At 40.6% G+C, this 15,928-nt stretch overlaps 1 protein-coding gene across 4 annotated transcripts; it reads right to left on the bottom strand.

The window, feature by feature from the left end:
- Positions 1-168: 168 nt before the first annotated feature.
- Positions 169-15,642, bottom strand: ddhd2 (DDHD domain containing 2). Of its 4 annotated transcripts, none has more exons than XM_062418308.1 (19): positions 15,169-15,642; positions 12,787-12,974; positions 10,828-11,020; positions 9,903-10,096; positions 9,663-9,752; positions 9,403-9,523; positions 9,213-9,302; positions 8,912-9,053; positions 8,572-8,780; positions 8,410-8,474; positions 8,180-8,299; positions 7,987-8,082; positions 6,047-6,223; positions 5,359-5,514; positions 4,970-5,072; positions 4,703-4,864; positions 4,400-4,504; positions 2,435-2,603; positions 169-2,281 (listed from the first exon to the last, which is right to left on the bottom strand). In XM_062418308.1, the coding sequence occupies exons 2-19, from the start codon at positions 12,904-12,906 to the stop codon at positions 2,200-2,202; spliced, it is 2,394 nt and encodes a 797-aa protein (XP_062274292.1). In that variant the 5' UTR covers positions 12,907-12,974; positions 15,169-15,642; the 3' UTR covers positions 169-2,199. The 4 variants fall into 4 exon arrangements, with proteins under 4 accessions (XP_062274292.1, XP_062274294.1, XP_062274295.1 ...); XM_062418310.1 differs by having other exon boundaries at positions 12,787-12,941; XM_062418311.1 differs by lacking the exon at positions 4,400-4,504.
- Positions 15,643-15,928: the final 286 nt, after the last annotated feature.

Raw genomic sequence — 15,928 nt, 5'->3', positions numbered from 1 at the left:
ATTAAAATAAAAGTGGCGTACAACTTATATTGCTTCCTCTCACCTCATGATGGACCATTACTTTACAATGTACTTCATCAGATTTTATTTGGAAGAAGCTCATTGTGCTGTTTTAGTATTGGTCCAATGTCAGCAGTTCCTTTATGAAATCGAAAAAATACAACAACACATTTGTAATGTTTTATTATGGCACACACGACATGTAACCATATCAATAAGGTATGTAATTACAAAGGAGAACAATTGTGGGTTTTTTTTGGTGTGCATCAACATATTAGCATCAAGTGCATTATGGTAAAGAGTACAGAAGAAACCACAAAATCTTTTTTTAGATTTGTGTAGACACTAAAAATGACATAAACAGTGGAGATGGCAATGTTCTAGTAAACTCCAACATGATCGTTTAGCGTTCAGTGCATTTCTACATTTTTCATTAATTGTGCGTACGTTACACCCAGAGGGCTGAGATGCAAGTCATTCAAAACTTCAGAGGGGGCAACCGTGCCCTGTCAGCGCACAACATATGAGTTATTTCAAAGGTTAATTCAGTTTAACACAGAGTTTCTCAACTTTTTAGTGAAGACTCCATGTTGTGATATGAAGGTGCAGATTGGGGATATTCATAATACCAATATATTCATATTTGTTAGATTCTTTATATAAAATAGAACTGATTAGCTTTGAAACACATAATTTCTATATAATCTATTTATCATGCTCTCCAAGTTAAATTAATATAACAATTTGACAACTCTCTTATTGCTGGGTCCATTTATGAAATTATGAAAATATTGGGATCTAAAAACTGGACCAGTAACAGAGTTGAACAATTCTGCTTTACCACAACAGAGACGTGTGGAGACAGAAAAGATAGGAGAGAAAAATGATTTGGCCCTTAGATTTTTGGAGTGAAGCAGGGCTTTCTATCCGTCTTCAAATTAAATTGAATAAAGTACATACTGCTGTACAGTAAAAGAGGAGACAGAAGAGAATGTTAAAAGAGGAATAGCTCGTGGACCCGGGGGAGAGGATATAACTGGCCTTTGTTCTTTAAGTTCACACACACACACACACACGCACACGCGCACACACGCACACACGCACGCCCAGCGTCCTTTCAAGGACCCAAATTTCTGTCCTTTGATACTGACAATTCGTCTTCAGGTTTAGCTCTCTCAGATTAATGTGTAAATATGATTAAACTGAAATACATGATTCAAATGAAATGAAAAAGGTGTGACCTCAACATTATTGCTACATTGCACATGTGTAGGGGTAGCAGCTTCAGGTTTCAATTGCCTTAATGAAGAATGTAGCTGCCAGGAAAAATTGTAACAGACAAAATATCAACCTTCATTTTCCTCATTAGAGATAAAACATCTAAGAGTCCACCAAAAGAAACCACTTAACCTGGTTAAGTTTATAAAGGTAAGGTCTAATATTAGGCTAAGGGAACATCTTGATCAAGAGTGCTCTGTTGAACAAACATAAGAACAATAGTTCTACATTTATCATTTTTAGGAGGCTGTACATAAGGCTGTGCAATAAGCAATATAGCATCATCTAGAATTTCAATTATATGCAGGGATTTTTAAAGATTTCTTTAAATTGTAAACTGCTTTTGCAATTACTAGAATTACACAACTTCCTGTTTTTGAAATACATAAAATACATAATCAATTACAGTTTGATTTCCCAACATTAAACTTGACAACCTGAACCTGATGTTTGTTTTTTTCTCCAAACTTGAACAAATATTAAGATATAGGTCTTCTGGTTATCATGATTCTCCCCCCCCTAATTATTCAGCTGCAGCTGTCCACATGATATGTCAATAACTGTTGGTGAGTGAAAGTGCAAAGTAAAATAAAATAAAGAATTATTCAAAAGACAGAAAAGTGCAGCAAGAAGCATGACAGTTAAGGTGGACCCAGTCCTGTAGTGGGAGTTTTGGCAACACCAGGAAGCCTCTGATACCTAAGATGAATGTTGACTGACATATCTGAACCAAGATCACCTGACTGCAGCCAAACAGGCTGTTGGGGGAGGAGAGAGCGGTGTGGTCAGGTAACACTCAGACGGTAAGGCATTCCGGAGGAGGATTGTTCAGCCTCTGGCTCTGTCAGCTGTCCTTCATTTTCTCACTTTCTCACTTTTAATGTTGTGTTAAAAAGCGAGTCTACATTCACAAAACTTGGTTTACTGTTGTGGCTGCTCAAAGGCCACCCCCAGCTCGTCGTAGATCTCCTTCAGCAGCAGCAGAGCTGTATCCTCAGATTCCCTAACGGACAGATTGAGAGGGGAGGGCATTATTTATTTATAAGTTAAAATGAAAAGTCTGTTAAAACAGGAATATAAACAGTGATACAACCAAGAGAAAATAATGTGAGTACAATTAGATCACTCCTCCTCTGAACAGCTGTACCGGACTCACCAGTAACAAAGATGAGACTGGATGGCGAATAGGTATTCGTTGAAGCTCTCAATGGGTTTTTCCTGAAGCACAAAGTCAATCCTTCGTCCTCCATTCAACATCCCCACTTTAATCTCCGGCTGCTCTGACTGCTCCTCGGACACTGAGGACTCTGCCTCCTCACACACTGCTGCAGGGAAGGGGGAAACAATGATGAAGTTACATGATGAGGTTTCAGACAATGAAACCAGTGATAAATCCCAGCAACAGCTGTCTGTTTTGACTCATCCTCTTTAATACAATAAGACCAGGTCAGATGACAGTCAGGTAAAAAATAGGGAAGCTGCTTTCTGCAGCCAAAAACATATAGATTTATGGAAAACAAAGTTAAATGCAAGACAATGGAGTTAAATTAATCTCTGCTCTGCAAGTAAAAAAATCTCACACTACTTTACAACGTGATGTTCTTCATCTATCCCTCAATGGAGTCAGTGGCTGAACGCAGTAAGAATAAACAACATAATATGATGAGATAATAAAACAGTAACAGTATCTTGCTCACATATGTCGCAAGATTAGAGGAGATGGACGTAAATTTGCATACCAACTCAGTCAACAATGAAAAACTATCCAGACAGATACTCGTCTGTGGGTGGTCACACCTCCCACAAGAACCTTTTAGGAAACAATCTGAACAGGTTGTAACAGGTTTAAATAGTTTATGATTGTTTGAAATGGCACAGCATTAAATCATGCTCTTATAGATAAGTCGTTGTTTCTTGTGGGTTTTGATAGTAATTGATTGTTATTTAAAGATTTGGTTACCACTTATGTAGCATGAATAGATATCTGCTATATCAACTTACCATAGAGTCTATTTAAGCCCCCTGGTAAATGTTTAGGCACTCACTCTTAAGGACAAGTATGATGTTACAGTAAGTAAATGTTAGTTAGATGATGATGAATGAATGGTGTATCTTCTTGCTATGTTATGAACTCATTGTTGCAAACCCTAAACTGCTGGTTTCTTCCTTCTTGTAATTATGACATTATGTGATAAAAATCTTACTACGTTTTAAAGACAATCGTGTTTGGAATCTTACAGAACTATAAAAGGGAAACAAATGAATGTCTCAAGTAAGACACAAACGTATTGTGTTATTTAACCGTACAGTCTGTCAAGATAGCAGCTGCATTCCCCCTCCTCTAATGAGGTGATGATTAAGTGCTTGAGGTGCTGTAGGAAAGGTCAGAACATGTACCTGCATGTATTTACTGTAACTGACCTGCCCCTGACTTTGCCTGCAGATGAAATTCCTGGATGTTGCTCTCATTAAAAACAAAACAAAACAAAAAAACTCAACTGCAATCATTATTATTTAACTTGTCTTGTTCGTTCAGTTTATACAAGAGTGCAGCCTGGCTTGATAACTTAAGTGTCTTCTGAAGTTGATTTTCAGTCAATGAATTCAACCAACCATACCTAACAGCCTGAAAGGGAAGGACAAGCCTGAAGTTGAAGATTACAAGTGCAGCAGTAGTAGTGAAGTTAGGCATGAGGGAAGGAGAAGCAGGGGAGTAGCGAGAGCCTGCAGCAATAATGACATACATTACATAACATTTGCTCTTTGTGAAGAAGCTCATGTGTCAAAGTAAGCCACTGAAAAATAGATTTTATCAATACAGTATATTATCTTAAAATTAAAACAAGCTATCATAGTATTTAATTTTGTTTCCTTTGTGTAAATAATGGAAACAAATAGATTATTTTCCAGATTCAACCCAGTTAAATTGAATGTAACAGGCTGAATGAAAGACAGATTATTGTAGGCTTGTAGGGTTTCACTAAATTGTGCCGGTTTACAGAGATTTCTCCAAGATAAGACTGAGTGATAATGAACTAGATCAAAAAGCAGTAATACGCCAGAATGAGTTATTTCATTTATTTTCATCAGTCATTCTAGCCAAGTGACTATCCTGGCTTACCTTGGAAGTAATGCTTATGAAGGGCCCTGGGCCACTCCAGTATTTTAGTCCAAAAGTCAGCACTTTTCTCGCCCCTCTTAGCAGAAGCAGTGACTGCCGCTGAGGCTGAGGTTCAAGGTAAAGTGGTAAGGGGTGAGAGAAGAAGGAGCAACCACCAGACAGACCAGAAGAGGGGGGGGCAATATGCAGAGAGGGGTGAGAGGAGTGTGAGGAGACAGGGTTAGAAACACTCTTGTCCACACTCACACACGCACACATCATCCACAAATACACAAAAGGTGAATTAAAACTGCTCAGTCTTACCTGGTGCCTCTTGAAGGTTTCTCTCTATTGTAGTTTCTCCTTCCTCCACTGGGGGCAGTGCAGCAACAGGTAGTCTGGCAAGGGACTGCCACGCTGTCCGTAATGATCCCAGTACATTATTCTTCAAATCCATGCTCATACGGGTCAAACTGTCCTTTAATTCTAGGAGACAAAGAGACACTGGGATTATCATTAAGCCGACAAAACCAAAGCTCATACCACATTATTGTTCAATGCAGACAAGGAGAGAAAAACCAACAGTCATACCCAGGTGCATCCTCTTGCGGCCTTTATGGTGAGGGATTAGCATTGGCTCCAGGTCCACGTCTGTAACAATCATGGGCTCTATCCGATAAGCGACAGGGTCATACTACACAGCAAAGAAAGGGGATGTAACATTTAATAGATGACGTCTTTCATCATGTAACAAGAGTAAAACTGATATGTTCTCTTTAGCCTCAAGGCAGATTTATTGATTACACAAGTTAGACACAACCAGCAGTGCTGAATACACAAAGTGGCGAAGAATTCTACTTTTGTCGTTGCCTTGTGATTCAGAACTGTGCTGTTAAAGCATCTTTGTTGTAATCCTTTTTAGGGCCGAGTACAGAATGTGTGTCTGATTAGGCTGACAGAGTAAATATGTGCCTACTCACCGGATGATAGATGTTGTAAAAGCTCTTGCAAGTTGGAAAGGTGTAGTTGGGATCGATGTGTTTAAGCCCACGGACAGTCAGAAACATTCCAATAGGAGAGCCAAAAGCAAAAAAAGTCTGCGGCTGGAATGCCAACTGTGGGTAATCAACAGACACCTGTGGAGACAGAACAGGGTGTGAAGTATGGGCACAGTCACATTTTGTTAAAACATTTTAAAATGTAGACACAATGTTTAAGTAGGACATCCATATGTTCAATCTGACAAATGGAAATGAGACTCTGGTGGAATATGATGTGGTGAGCACTAAAACAAACAGTATGACAGCAGGTAAGGAGAGAGAGCGGGGAGCTGAACACTGGATGAGTACAGGCAGTGAGTGTAGTATTGGGTTGCACTTCATGGAATCAATAAGGTAGCCTCATATAAGCCTAATATAAATTTCCCTGACCAGACAAGACTCTATGTGAAGAGAAAGTCCAGACACAGCGTGCAGAAAGAGAACAAGGGAGAAAGCCTGAGAGCACAGGTACACCATGTGAGACACACCTGTCCCTTGGCTATGCCTCCATTGGTCTGTCCACGCAAGCAGGAGGGAGGAGGAGAGAAGCAGGAAGGTGAAACATTAAAGCTTTAAGCTACTGGTACTCCCAAGCACAAGTAATCGTGCCTGTGTGCATGTGTGGTACCTGTCCAATGCCCACGTCGAAGTGTTCATAGTCAACAGCGCTGGTGACAGACTGCTCTCTATGGAAGTGGGGCTGCTGCGTCCCCAACCCTGGAGACTGGTTACCATCATGATCAATGGCTAAAGAATCTGAAGGTGGAACTTGCAGCACTGGTGCCAGACGCATTGTCTTACAACCCTGTTTAAATTGAGAGTATACATGTTATTTTTTAATAATGGTATAGGAACTGTAGATACAGCATATAGTTACCACTATCAGCCCCTTGATAAGACCAGGCAAGCACTCTAACTGAAATGAAAGGAGCCATCTAGAATATTGAAAACCACATAAAAAAAATCACACAAAATCATGCCAGATTGAAGAGAGAAGTCATCCAATTCACACCAATGTTTGTTTAAACATATAATTATGGGAAAAAGAAGAAATGTTTCAAATCAGGTGAAGTTTCTGAAAAGAAAGTATAATCTGTAATATTAGTGCCCAGCTTTCCAGATATACTTTATCCAGGCACAAAATGGGCAGGTGAATGGGACCTGATGGTCACTTTAAAGAGCTAGACCAAAGCTCTACATATAGCTTTATATATACACTATATTGCCCAAAGTATTGCCTCACCTGCCTTGACTCGCATATGAACTTTAGTGACATCCCATTCTTTTTTTAAATATTTCTTTTGGCACAGATGCCTTTATTTAACAGTAGACAGACAGGAAACAGGAGAGAGAGGGGGGTGTGACATGCAGCAAAGGACCTCCGGCCGGGATTCGAACCCGGGTCGGCTGCATATGTGGCATGCGCTCTAACCATTCGACCACCTGCGTGCAAGTGACATCCCATTCTTCCAGAAGCGCATTTGTGAGTCACACACTGATGTTGGACGAGAAGGCCTGGCTCTCAGTCTCCGCTCTAATTCATCCCAAAGGTGTTCTATTGGGTTGAGGTCAGGACTCTGTGCAGGCCAGTCAAGTTCATCCACACCAAACTCTCTCATTCATGTCTTTATGGACCTTGCTTTGTGCACTGGTGCACAGTCATGTTGGAACAGGAAGGGGCCATCCCCAAACTGTTCCCACAAAGTTGGGAGCATGGACTTGTCCAAAATATCTTGGTATGCTGAAGCATTCAGAGTTCCTTTCACTGGAACTAAGGGGCCAAGCCCAGGTCCTGAAAAACAACCCCACACCATAATCCGCCCTCCACCAAACTTTACACTTGGCACAATGCAGTCAGACAAGTACCGTTCTCCTGGCAACCGCCAAACCCAGACTCGTCCATCAGATCGCCAGATGGTGAAGTGTGATTCGTCACTCCAGAGAACGCGTCTCCACTGCTCTAGAGTCCAGTGGTGGCGTGCTTTACACCACTGCATCCAACGCTTTGCATTGCACTTGGTGATGTATGGCTTGGATGCAGCTGCTCGGCCATGGAAACCCATTCCATGAAGCTCTCTACGCATTGTTCTTGAGCTAATCTGAAGGCCACATGAAGTTTGGAGGTCTGTAGCGATTGACTCTGCAGAAAGTTGGCGCACTATGCGCCTCAGCATCCGCTGACCCCGCTCCATCATTTTACGTGGCCTACCACTTCGTGGCTGAGTTGCTGTCATTCCCAATCGCTTCCACTTTGTTATAATACCACTGACAGTTGACTGTGGAATATTTAGGAGCGAGGAAATTTCATGACTGGACTTGTTGCACAGGTGGCATCCTATCACAGAACCACACTGGAATTCACTGAGCTCCTGAGAGCGACCCATTCTTTCACAAATGTTTGTAGAAACAGTCTGTGTGCCTTGGTGCTTGATTTTATACACCTGTGGCCATGGAAGTGATTGGAACACTTGATTTCAATTATTTGGATGGGTGAGTGAATATTTTTGGCAATATAGTGTATATCCCAAAGGAAATTCCAAAAACAATTTAAAAAGAGATGTGTCTGACCTCTGGAAGCCATTTCCTCCTGACGTAGTTTAGGATCTTCTTCCGAGGTCCGAGAGGAATTCCTAAATTTTTGAGATCACTGTCATGGCAAAGAGCCTAAAAAAAGAGAACCGCAAGTTTTTAACTGTACTTTACATTTGTATCTGTATGTGCGTTTTGTGTGTGTGTATGTTTGTGTGCATATGTGTATTACCAGTGATTCCAGGTCAAGATGTTCTGCCTGTAGTCTAGCCAAGTATTGCTGTAGGCCGAGTCTGGTCAATGTCTGCTCCAGCGTGTCACAGTTCAGATGACAGGGTTCAGCAGACAGCACCTCAAACCCAGGGAAGATTTTTTTTTTTTTATTCTACATGTTGCAAAATATGCACTCTTTTTTTAACAGTTTATTGATGAGGTTATGTTTTACTATGAATGTCACCATACCCCCTTTCTGGTGGATTCTAAACCAGTCCTCTGATTGGTTAGCATGTCAAACAAGATCAGTGAACCTGAGGAAGGAGACACAAAAAGGAAGAGGTTGAAATCCAGCATTTTAATATTCCACTTGTTTGTGACAATGTGTCTGTGACTTTGTGCATCTCTAACCCAGACTATGTCCGACGACTGAAACTGCCCCAGCGAACTCTGGGTGTCTCTGTTTAAAGAGAGCATGCAGTCTGTTGATCTCTGAGGCTACGGTGTCCACTATAGTCTGGCAGTAGGTGGGGCTATTATAGAAAAACAGGTCCAGCAGAGTGTCATTTGTGAAATGTCTCAGCCTGCTGATGCTCGGCAGAGTGATCCTCTGAATGTCCCTGGAAAGTAAGGAATGAGTGAGAGAGATAATAAAGCAAAGGAAGCCAGAGTTTGACCTTTTTCTGCAAATAGAGACATAAATAATACTGTACAACATAGGAATCTTGTTTTGTCCACTCTCCATACTTACTCATCCACACCAGTAGCATCCCCATGCAAAGCACTGTGCCAATTGACTGGGAGGAACTCGACTCTGCCCACCTTGCCTTCCTGCTGAGCATGCTTATAATGAGAGGCCAGGAGGGACAGGGAAGCACTCCTGAAGTCATTCACTGGAGAGATGACAAGACAAGGAGTTATTAATACACACACATACATGTATATGTATATGTATATATATATATATTACATATTACATATTACACACACACACACACACACACACACACACACACACACACACACACACACACACGTAGAAACACACTTACCACACTGTATGATGGATCTAAAGCGCAAGTCACATGCAGGGCCGATGCCATGGACCATAAAGACAAGGTGGTCCACCTTTTCAGGTTCACCTGGGAACACACAGCGAATTATTATAAGTCCAAAATTGTTGACTTTGTTAAATGTGCTTATATTCCAGTATATCTCTTATTAGTACACCCACACACATACCATCTGGTATTTCTACAGGGATGTTGTCTATTCCCCTCTTGACTGTTCGAGGGCGAGTTTGCTCAGAGGGCGAGGAGACCCAATCATCCTGCAAACCGATTGGCTGATACTGCATTATCAACTGATGAAGGAGGAGGGAAATCAAAGAGAGAAAGAAAGAAACAATGCACTTGATTTTAAAATACACATATAACCTCTTGAAATGTGATAGCTTTGTCTAATCATAGTGTACATAGTGATATTTTAATAGCAGGCCTTACCTTTGGATTGTGTAAGATGACCGTCTCTCCTGTAGGAAATTCCAGCTTTCTCTTCCACTCGTCTAAGGTCACTGCTATCATATAGGCATCCTGAATGAAATGGAGGTTGGGAAGGAAAGGAATCAAAGGCCAACATATATGAGATATATAAAAGAAGAACTGAGGAGCAAGCACAGTAAGAGAAAGAATGACATTGGAAAAAGTGGGAATGTGCACTGCATTGGTGGAGGCTTAGACTACCTCCAGATTTTTGCCGAAGTCCTCAAGGTATGGCATGAACCTGGTGTCTTTATCTCCTTTGTAGAACCAGGTGCAGCGTCGGACTTCAGTAGGAGCTTGCTCCCAGTACACAGCGTAGCGCTTTCTCTCCTTGACATGTACATCATACCGCTCTCCATCAACAGCTACCACTACGTCCCCCTCCTTGTCTCCTACTGCACAATAAACACACGTGCACAAGTGGGTGCAAACAAGATCTATGAATATAATATTAAAATTTAAATAAATTAAAACTACATTTGAAGCAAATGTACTATGAAGACATCATAATACATACATATACAACCATTTATGCATCTGTTAAAATTTAACCAGATATAAAATTTTAATTATTGTGTTTTAGAGGTACTGGTAGGCAGACTCTGGACAGATTTTGAACAGAGCCATGCTGGCTGTTTCCCTGTTTCCAGTCCTAATGCTAAGCTAAGCTAAGCGACTGCTAGGTTTAGCTTAATATTTACCAGACTGACAGCTGGGCTTTATCAATATTCGGGTCTAACTATTGGCAAGAATGTGAATATGTGTATTCCTCAAAATGTGGAACTACTAAAATATCACTTTTGAATGTTTACAAAAGAAGTTCTTGGATGTCCACTCTTAATCTATACAACGAAACTGTAAATGAACAGTAATGAAGCTATCTGAAACCACCCAGATGACTTCAACTGGTTAGACAGCAAGTACCAGTGAGCATGTCCTGTCAGGAGAGTCAACTGTCCTACTGGGCACCCTGCCAGTGTTGGCAACAGAAGTGTTTTGACATGTCATCCTTCTCCCGGCTGTTTATAGTGAACTCACTCCATTCCTACGTCACATGCTGACCCTCATTACCCATTTATATACACTGTACATGAGCAATATATACCGGCAATATACACCTGCTTACCAGAGTTGTGGGCATTCTCTAGTTTGTCAGAGTCCTCTCTGCTGAAAGGAAGCCAGCAGGTGTTGTCATCAGCCCGTCGACAGAAGAACCAGTGAGGCTGCACTTCTTGGTAGGGAGCGGGGGCAGACTCCATGTCAAGCATCTCAAAGGACGAAGCAGAAGAAGGAGAGACCCCATCCACCACCGGCGACACCTGAGGAAAAAATGCCAGCATGGTCAAGATACTGAATCATTATTACTTCTTCATGTCAGAAATACTGCTCCGTCCCTCAGTAAAAAAGCAAATGCCAGCTACAATACATATGCCACACTGCCTGTTTTACTTCTTTAGCCTTCTTTTTTTTACCTGTAGTTTACAAAGTAAGTCTGAGCTCAGTTTGTGTCCTTCCATTAAGCTCTTAACAAGGAACCTGAGACCATCAGCTAAAGCAACAAGACAGCGGACAGGAAAGGATCAGGCCTCCTGTTAGCCAGACACACAAAGCCCAGTTTTATTCTCCTCCTCTACAAGCGTTGTCTTGTTTCCTCCCCTTTCGACAACTGACACGGCGACAGCTTGTAAACAACCTATTTCCCCTTGATATTGCACAGTCACAAACCATGCAGCCAGTAATGCTTATTCTAATCTACCGCTCATGTTTTGGTGTGTCGAAACAGAGAGCCTGCTACTGCTTGACTCAACAACAAACACCGACTTTACACATTGCTGCCAAATCAATAATCCAATTTGTAGCGCGCAAACAGTAGGTGTAGAGATTTACAGATAGATCATAGATAAACTGGAATGGGAATAGATTATCATTCCTCAGAATTAAATCTTGCTGATCTCCTTGAAAGAAATACCTTTCTGTGTGTAGAGTCACAGTCACTCACTATTACAACCCATCTACAGTATATTTGGCTGCCTGTCATCCAACACAAAGTTCTTTTAACAATAAACTGTCAGGATTCATAAAACTTCATCTGGCTATTCACTGGAGGACAGGCACCTAGTAACAGTGGCAGAGGATAGCTTGCTGTTTTGTCGCCTCCTGTGCCTCCAAAAACTTACTTTGTGTGAAAACTGTTTACAATGTGTGAAAACCATAAAGGGGGACTATATGTGACCTATAGCCCCAACTATAGCCCTTCCCCAAGACACAAGCTCACAATCTCCATTTTGTCCTGCTGTCACTTTGTAGGTAAAGAATGGAACAGCTATTTTTGCAGGGAGCACAAACAAACGGTTCACACTTTGTACTTCTTCATCTGTTAATGAAATTTAACACTGAGTTTAACACGGCTCTGCTTGTGACACAATACAATAAAGAACATGATGACTGTTCAGCATTTTGTCACTAGCTGATTTAAAATCATAAGTTTCTTTTAATAAAATATATAGCCACTTGAAATGTAACTTTACAGAGTTGACTGACTCTTTTGATACAATCTGCTATGGCCCTCAAATTGTGCGAAGCGTCATGGTTTGTTGCTAAGTGTGTCAGCGCCCGGTTAAAAACCAGGGTTTTCAGTCCAAGACTAAAAAATAAGTGTACTTTGATCCATGAGTAGGACTTGTGCCTACGCAGCCTTCTGCAGCTGAACAATGAAAAATTGATAAGACAGAAAAATCCTTAAAGCCCATAACCCATTGACCCTGTAGATACTTCAAAGGAGTGTTTCTTTATTAGCAAATTCATACTTAGGGTACCATCTATTTTTCTCTATAAGAGCTGAGTGTCATCACCACGTCTCCTCCCATATGATCCGTTCATTGTCAATTTCTCCAACAAAGGTCACTATGTGTTCTCTTTCAGCACGGGGTGGATCTTATCTCTTCATCGTTTTTCCCCTCTTACTATAAATTAAAATCTTTTCCAAAATCTCACCTAAATCACGGAGGGCAGTGCTAAAGGAAGGAAACTTTAGACACAACAACGGGCGTTTTGCCCAAACACAAGACCTTACATGCAAACTTACCTGATCCTCAGGTGTGTTCACTGATGACACAGTCTGCGCGGGGCTGTCAAACAGGTCCTGGGCGTTGTCAGTTGGGGCAGCCTGGGATAGACCCCCCTGTTCTACGGGAATGTCTGACATTTAGCTCAAACCCAACCCCAACCCTCAGCTCTGACCTGAGGGGGGCGGGGGGCACACAAACACAATACCTGTAACAAACCAGATGTCGACAGGAGAGAAAAATGAGGCTGAGAGACAATCTTATCTTTTACGTATCACTGTATCACTGTGTAGCCTGTCAATCTCGCAGGGGACTGACTACGAGTAGTAACTGAATTATTGAGCTGTTTACAAGTGATACAGGATAGTAAGACACCCTTCATCAATATCATGTTAGCTAACACCGTTTTCTCACCTTATAACTCAGTGGTCTAACATTAACTAGTCACTAATAATAATAATAATAATTATAATGATAAGAAGAAGAATAAAACATTCTTTAAATAGCACCTTTCATGCAGGGGATTTAGCTAAAAGTGCTTTACATTAAAGTGAAGAAACAAGAGAATAAATAAAAACAGGCAAATTAAAGCAGGTGCAATTAAACCTCACAAACAAATGAATAACAAACAAAATAGGCAGCAAACAGCAAGAGCAGGTATGCTAAAAACAGAGGACGAGTGACACTTAGTTAAAGGCAATGTTGAATAATAAGTTTTCACTTGTCGTTTAAAAAGCCTGCATAGCTTTGGGCCAACACCACAGTTTTGTGCATAGTTAAAAAGGCTGAGTTGTCGACCTTCTTATCTGTGTGATAATTTGTATTTAAAAAACGGCCTGTGAAAGATAATAAACAAAGAATTAGTAATGTAGGCTGATCCCAAACCATCCAGACCCTTGTAAACAAGAACTTTAAAATTAGTGCAGGTTAGCTATAAGTGGGGTAAAATGCTTTCTATCTTGTTTCTTCTCTCGTTTTTCTTAAAAGCCTGGACGTTTTTTGATGGATTGATTTGGAAGACCGGTGAAAAGAGCATTACAGTAGTCAAATCACCTTTAAAATAAATGCATGAACAAGTTTTTTGGCATCTAGTTGGGGTAGGAATAGCCGTACCTTTGCAATATGTCTTAAATGAAAGAAAGCTGCTTTGGTCACATTCTTTATGTAGCATTTAAAATTTAAGTTTAGGTAAATTTAAAAGTTAAGGATACATCCAGTGTTTGGCGAGAACAAGCTATCTTTGTATATGCGGACCAAAGTAACAAAATTACTTTTCTCACCATTTAAATTTAAGAGTCTGGTTCCACTTGTTTACTGCAGGGAACCAGTTGTTAAATGGCAAAGGCTTTGCTCATCTCTTGCATCCAACAAAATGCTGTGCCTCATAAACACAGCTGTGGAAATTAAGCTTAGGTTCTCTGATAATATCACCTAAAGGTAGCATGTATAGTGAAAAAGCCAAGGACCAAGGCAGCTTCCCTGAGCAACACCAGGGTGTAACTAATATTTCCCTGATACATGATCCCCCATAGTGACAAAAAAACCTTCTCCTAGATATATGATAAGACCAAGTTAACCAACCAGAACCAACTTAAAACACTCACGGAGGCACTCAGTAAGACTTCTGTGGTCAATGATATCACAGACAGCGCTGATATCTACTAAACTACAATGGAGACCTTGGTTGCATCAGTGATCCTGAAATCTAACTGAAACCTTTCTAATTATTATTTTTGTCCAGGAAATTTGTAATTTATTTAAAGACAACTCTTTCCAGTATCTTACTTAATAACATAAGATTTGATATAGGCCTATAGTTATTGAAGACATCAGTATCTAGGTTTGTTTTTTCAGCAGGGGTTTTATAGCTGCACACATCCCGTTTCAAGAGACATGTTAATTATGTTTCTGACACATCTAGTGGAAGATATTTGGTCCAGGGCGTCATTGACAGGGGCAATATTTCGCAACCTGTTTAAAGCTGTGAACAGTGTTGTAGGATCATTGTGAATCTCTGCAATCATCATGGAGAAATTACCTCTCATTGATGAGATGTGCTACTAATCCCAGCCTTCAATGGATGTTGACAGCTAGCGTCAAGTTAGTGTGACATCTTATCACACCATGAATGTGTCAAGTTATAAGTTATGAAGATGATGTGAGTCACGTAGCACTAAATCATTTTTCTTGGCATTATCTGGAAGGGGATAAAAGCCAATGTCAAATGTTTATATTATTGGTGTGACTGTTATTTTTAAAAAAGCAACACATCCTTGACGACAGCGGTTGAGGTTTATGCTAGCTCAATTACAATTCCTGGACGGGACACTAGCGTTAAGTACTCTGTTACATCATGTTGGTGTTTATGGACTAATAACACAAAGTTTATAAGTTAAACTCACCGACAACTTCTCCCACAGTTAATGCAGAAGGTTATATTCGTTGTTTAGCTCGCTGTGGCTGGCTAGCTCGGCTAGCCGAGGACAACCTCCTGTCAAACGCTGCCGGGTTGCAGTGTTGTCGGAAATATGACAATTACGAGATGAGCGTCGATGAATAAATGCCCTAAAGACTGAATAAAGTGCTAAAAAAAAACAAAAACAGAGATACAGAGATAGATTTCTATGATGAGCGAGTAAAGTATGGCGATTAGAAAGTGAATAACGTTCAACGCAGCTGCGTAAATAATCCGAATGAATAAGTAATAACCTATATCTTCTTCTCGTCAACACGCCACTGTTTCACAAAGTAATTACGAGTTAGATTATTTTAAAACTGAAACAGTCTCCGACCAATATTAATGTAAAAGACCCCGAAACTTGATGTAGAGTTTTAAAATTTACAAGGACCACATGAAGGCAGCGAGGAACATCACAGTGTCCGCAGGCCTCGCCCCCTCAAAACAGAGATGACGTCATCAGTTTTGATTATTGACATTTCTGCAGTCAAAACAATTTCAACATCCAACAGTGTAATGGAGGGTAAACATGACACATTTACTTATTTTCTGCGCTTTTACTGCTATTTAATTATAAGCCCAATCATATACATACTTTGTGTCGGTTCAAGTGGTAAAACAAGGATAAAATCGTCATATATCGATTTTATCCTTGTTTTGACACTTGAATGTTTGCAGTTCAGTGTCTACTTTGAAGCACAGAC

This window comes from Scomber scombrus, chromosome 4 (assembly GCF_963691925.1).
Source record: "Scomber scombrus chromosome 4, fScoSco1.1, whole genome shotgun sequence".
NCBI lineage: Eukaryota > Metazoa > Chordata > Actinopteri > Scombriformes > Scombridae > Scomber > Scomber scombrus.
The sequence above is the reverse complement of the archived record's forward strand: the minus strand, read 5'-3'. Positions and strand labels throughout refer to the sequence as shown.

Bases quoted from the DNA above. Each gene is read 5' to 3' on its own strand.
- ddhd2 (XM_062418308.1), bottom strand. From the start codon at position 12,906: ATGTCAGACATTCCCGTAGAACAGGGGGGTCTATCCCAGGCTGCCCCA. The intron at 9,303-9,402 runs GTATGTGTGTGG...GTGTGTTCCCAG, and splicing joins CCCTGTAGAAATACCAGATG to GTGAACCTGAAAAGGTGGAC. The intron at 9,054-9,212 runs GTAAGTGTGTTT...TCATCTCTCCAG, and splicing joins TAGATCCATCATACAGTGTG to TGAATGACTTCAGGAGTGCT.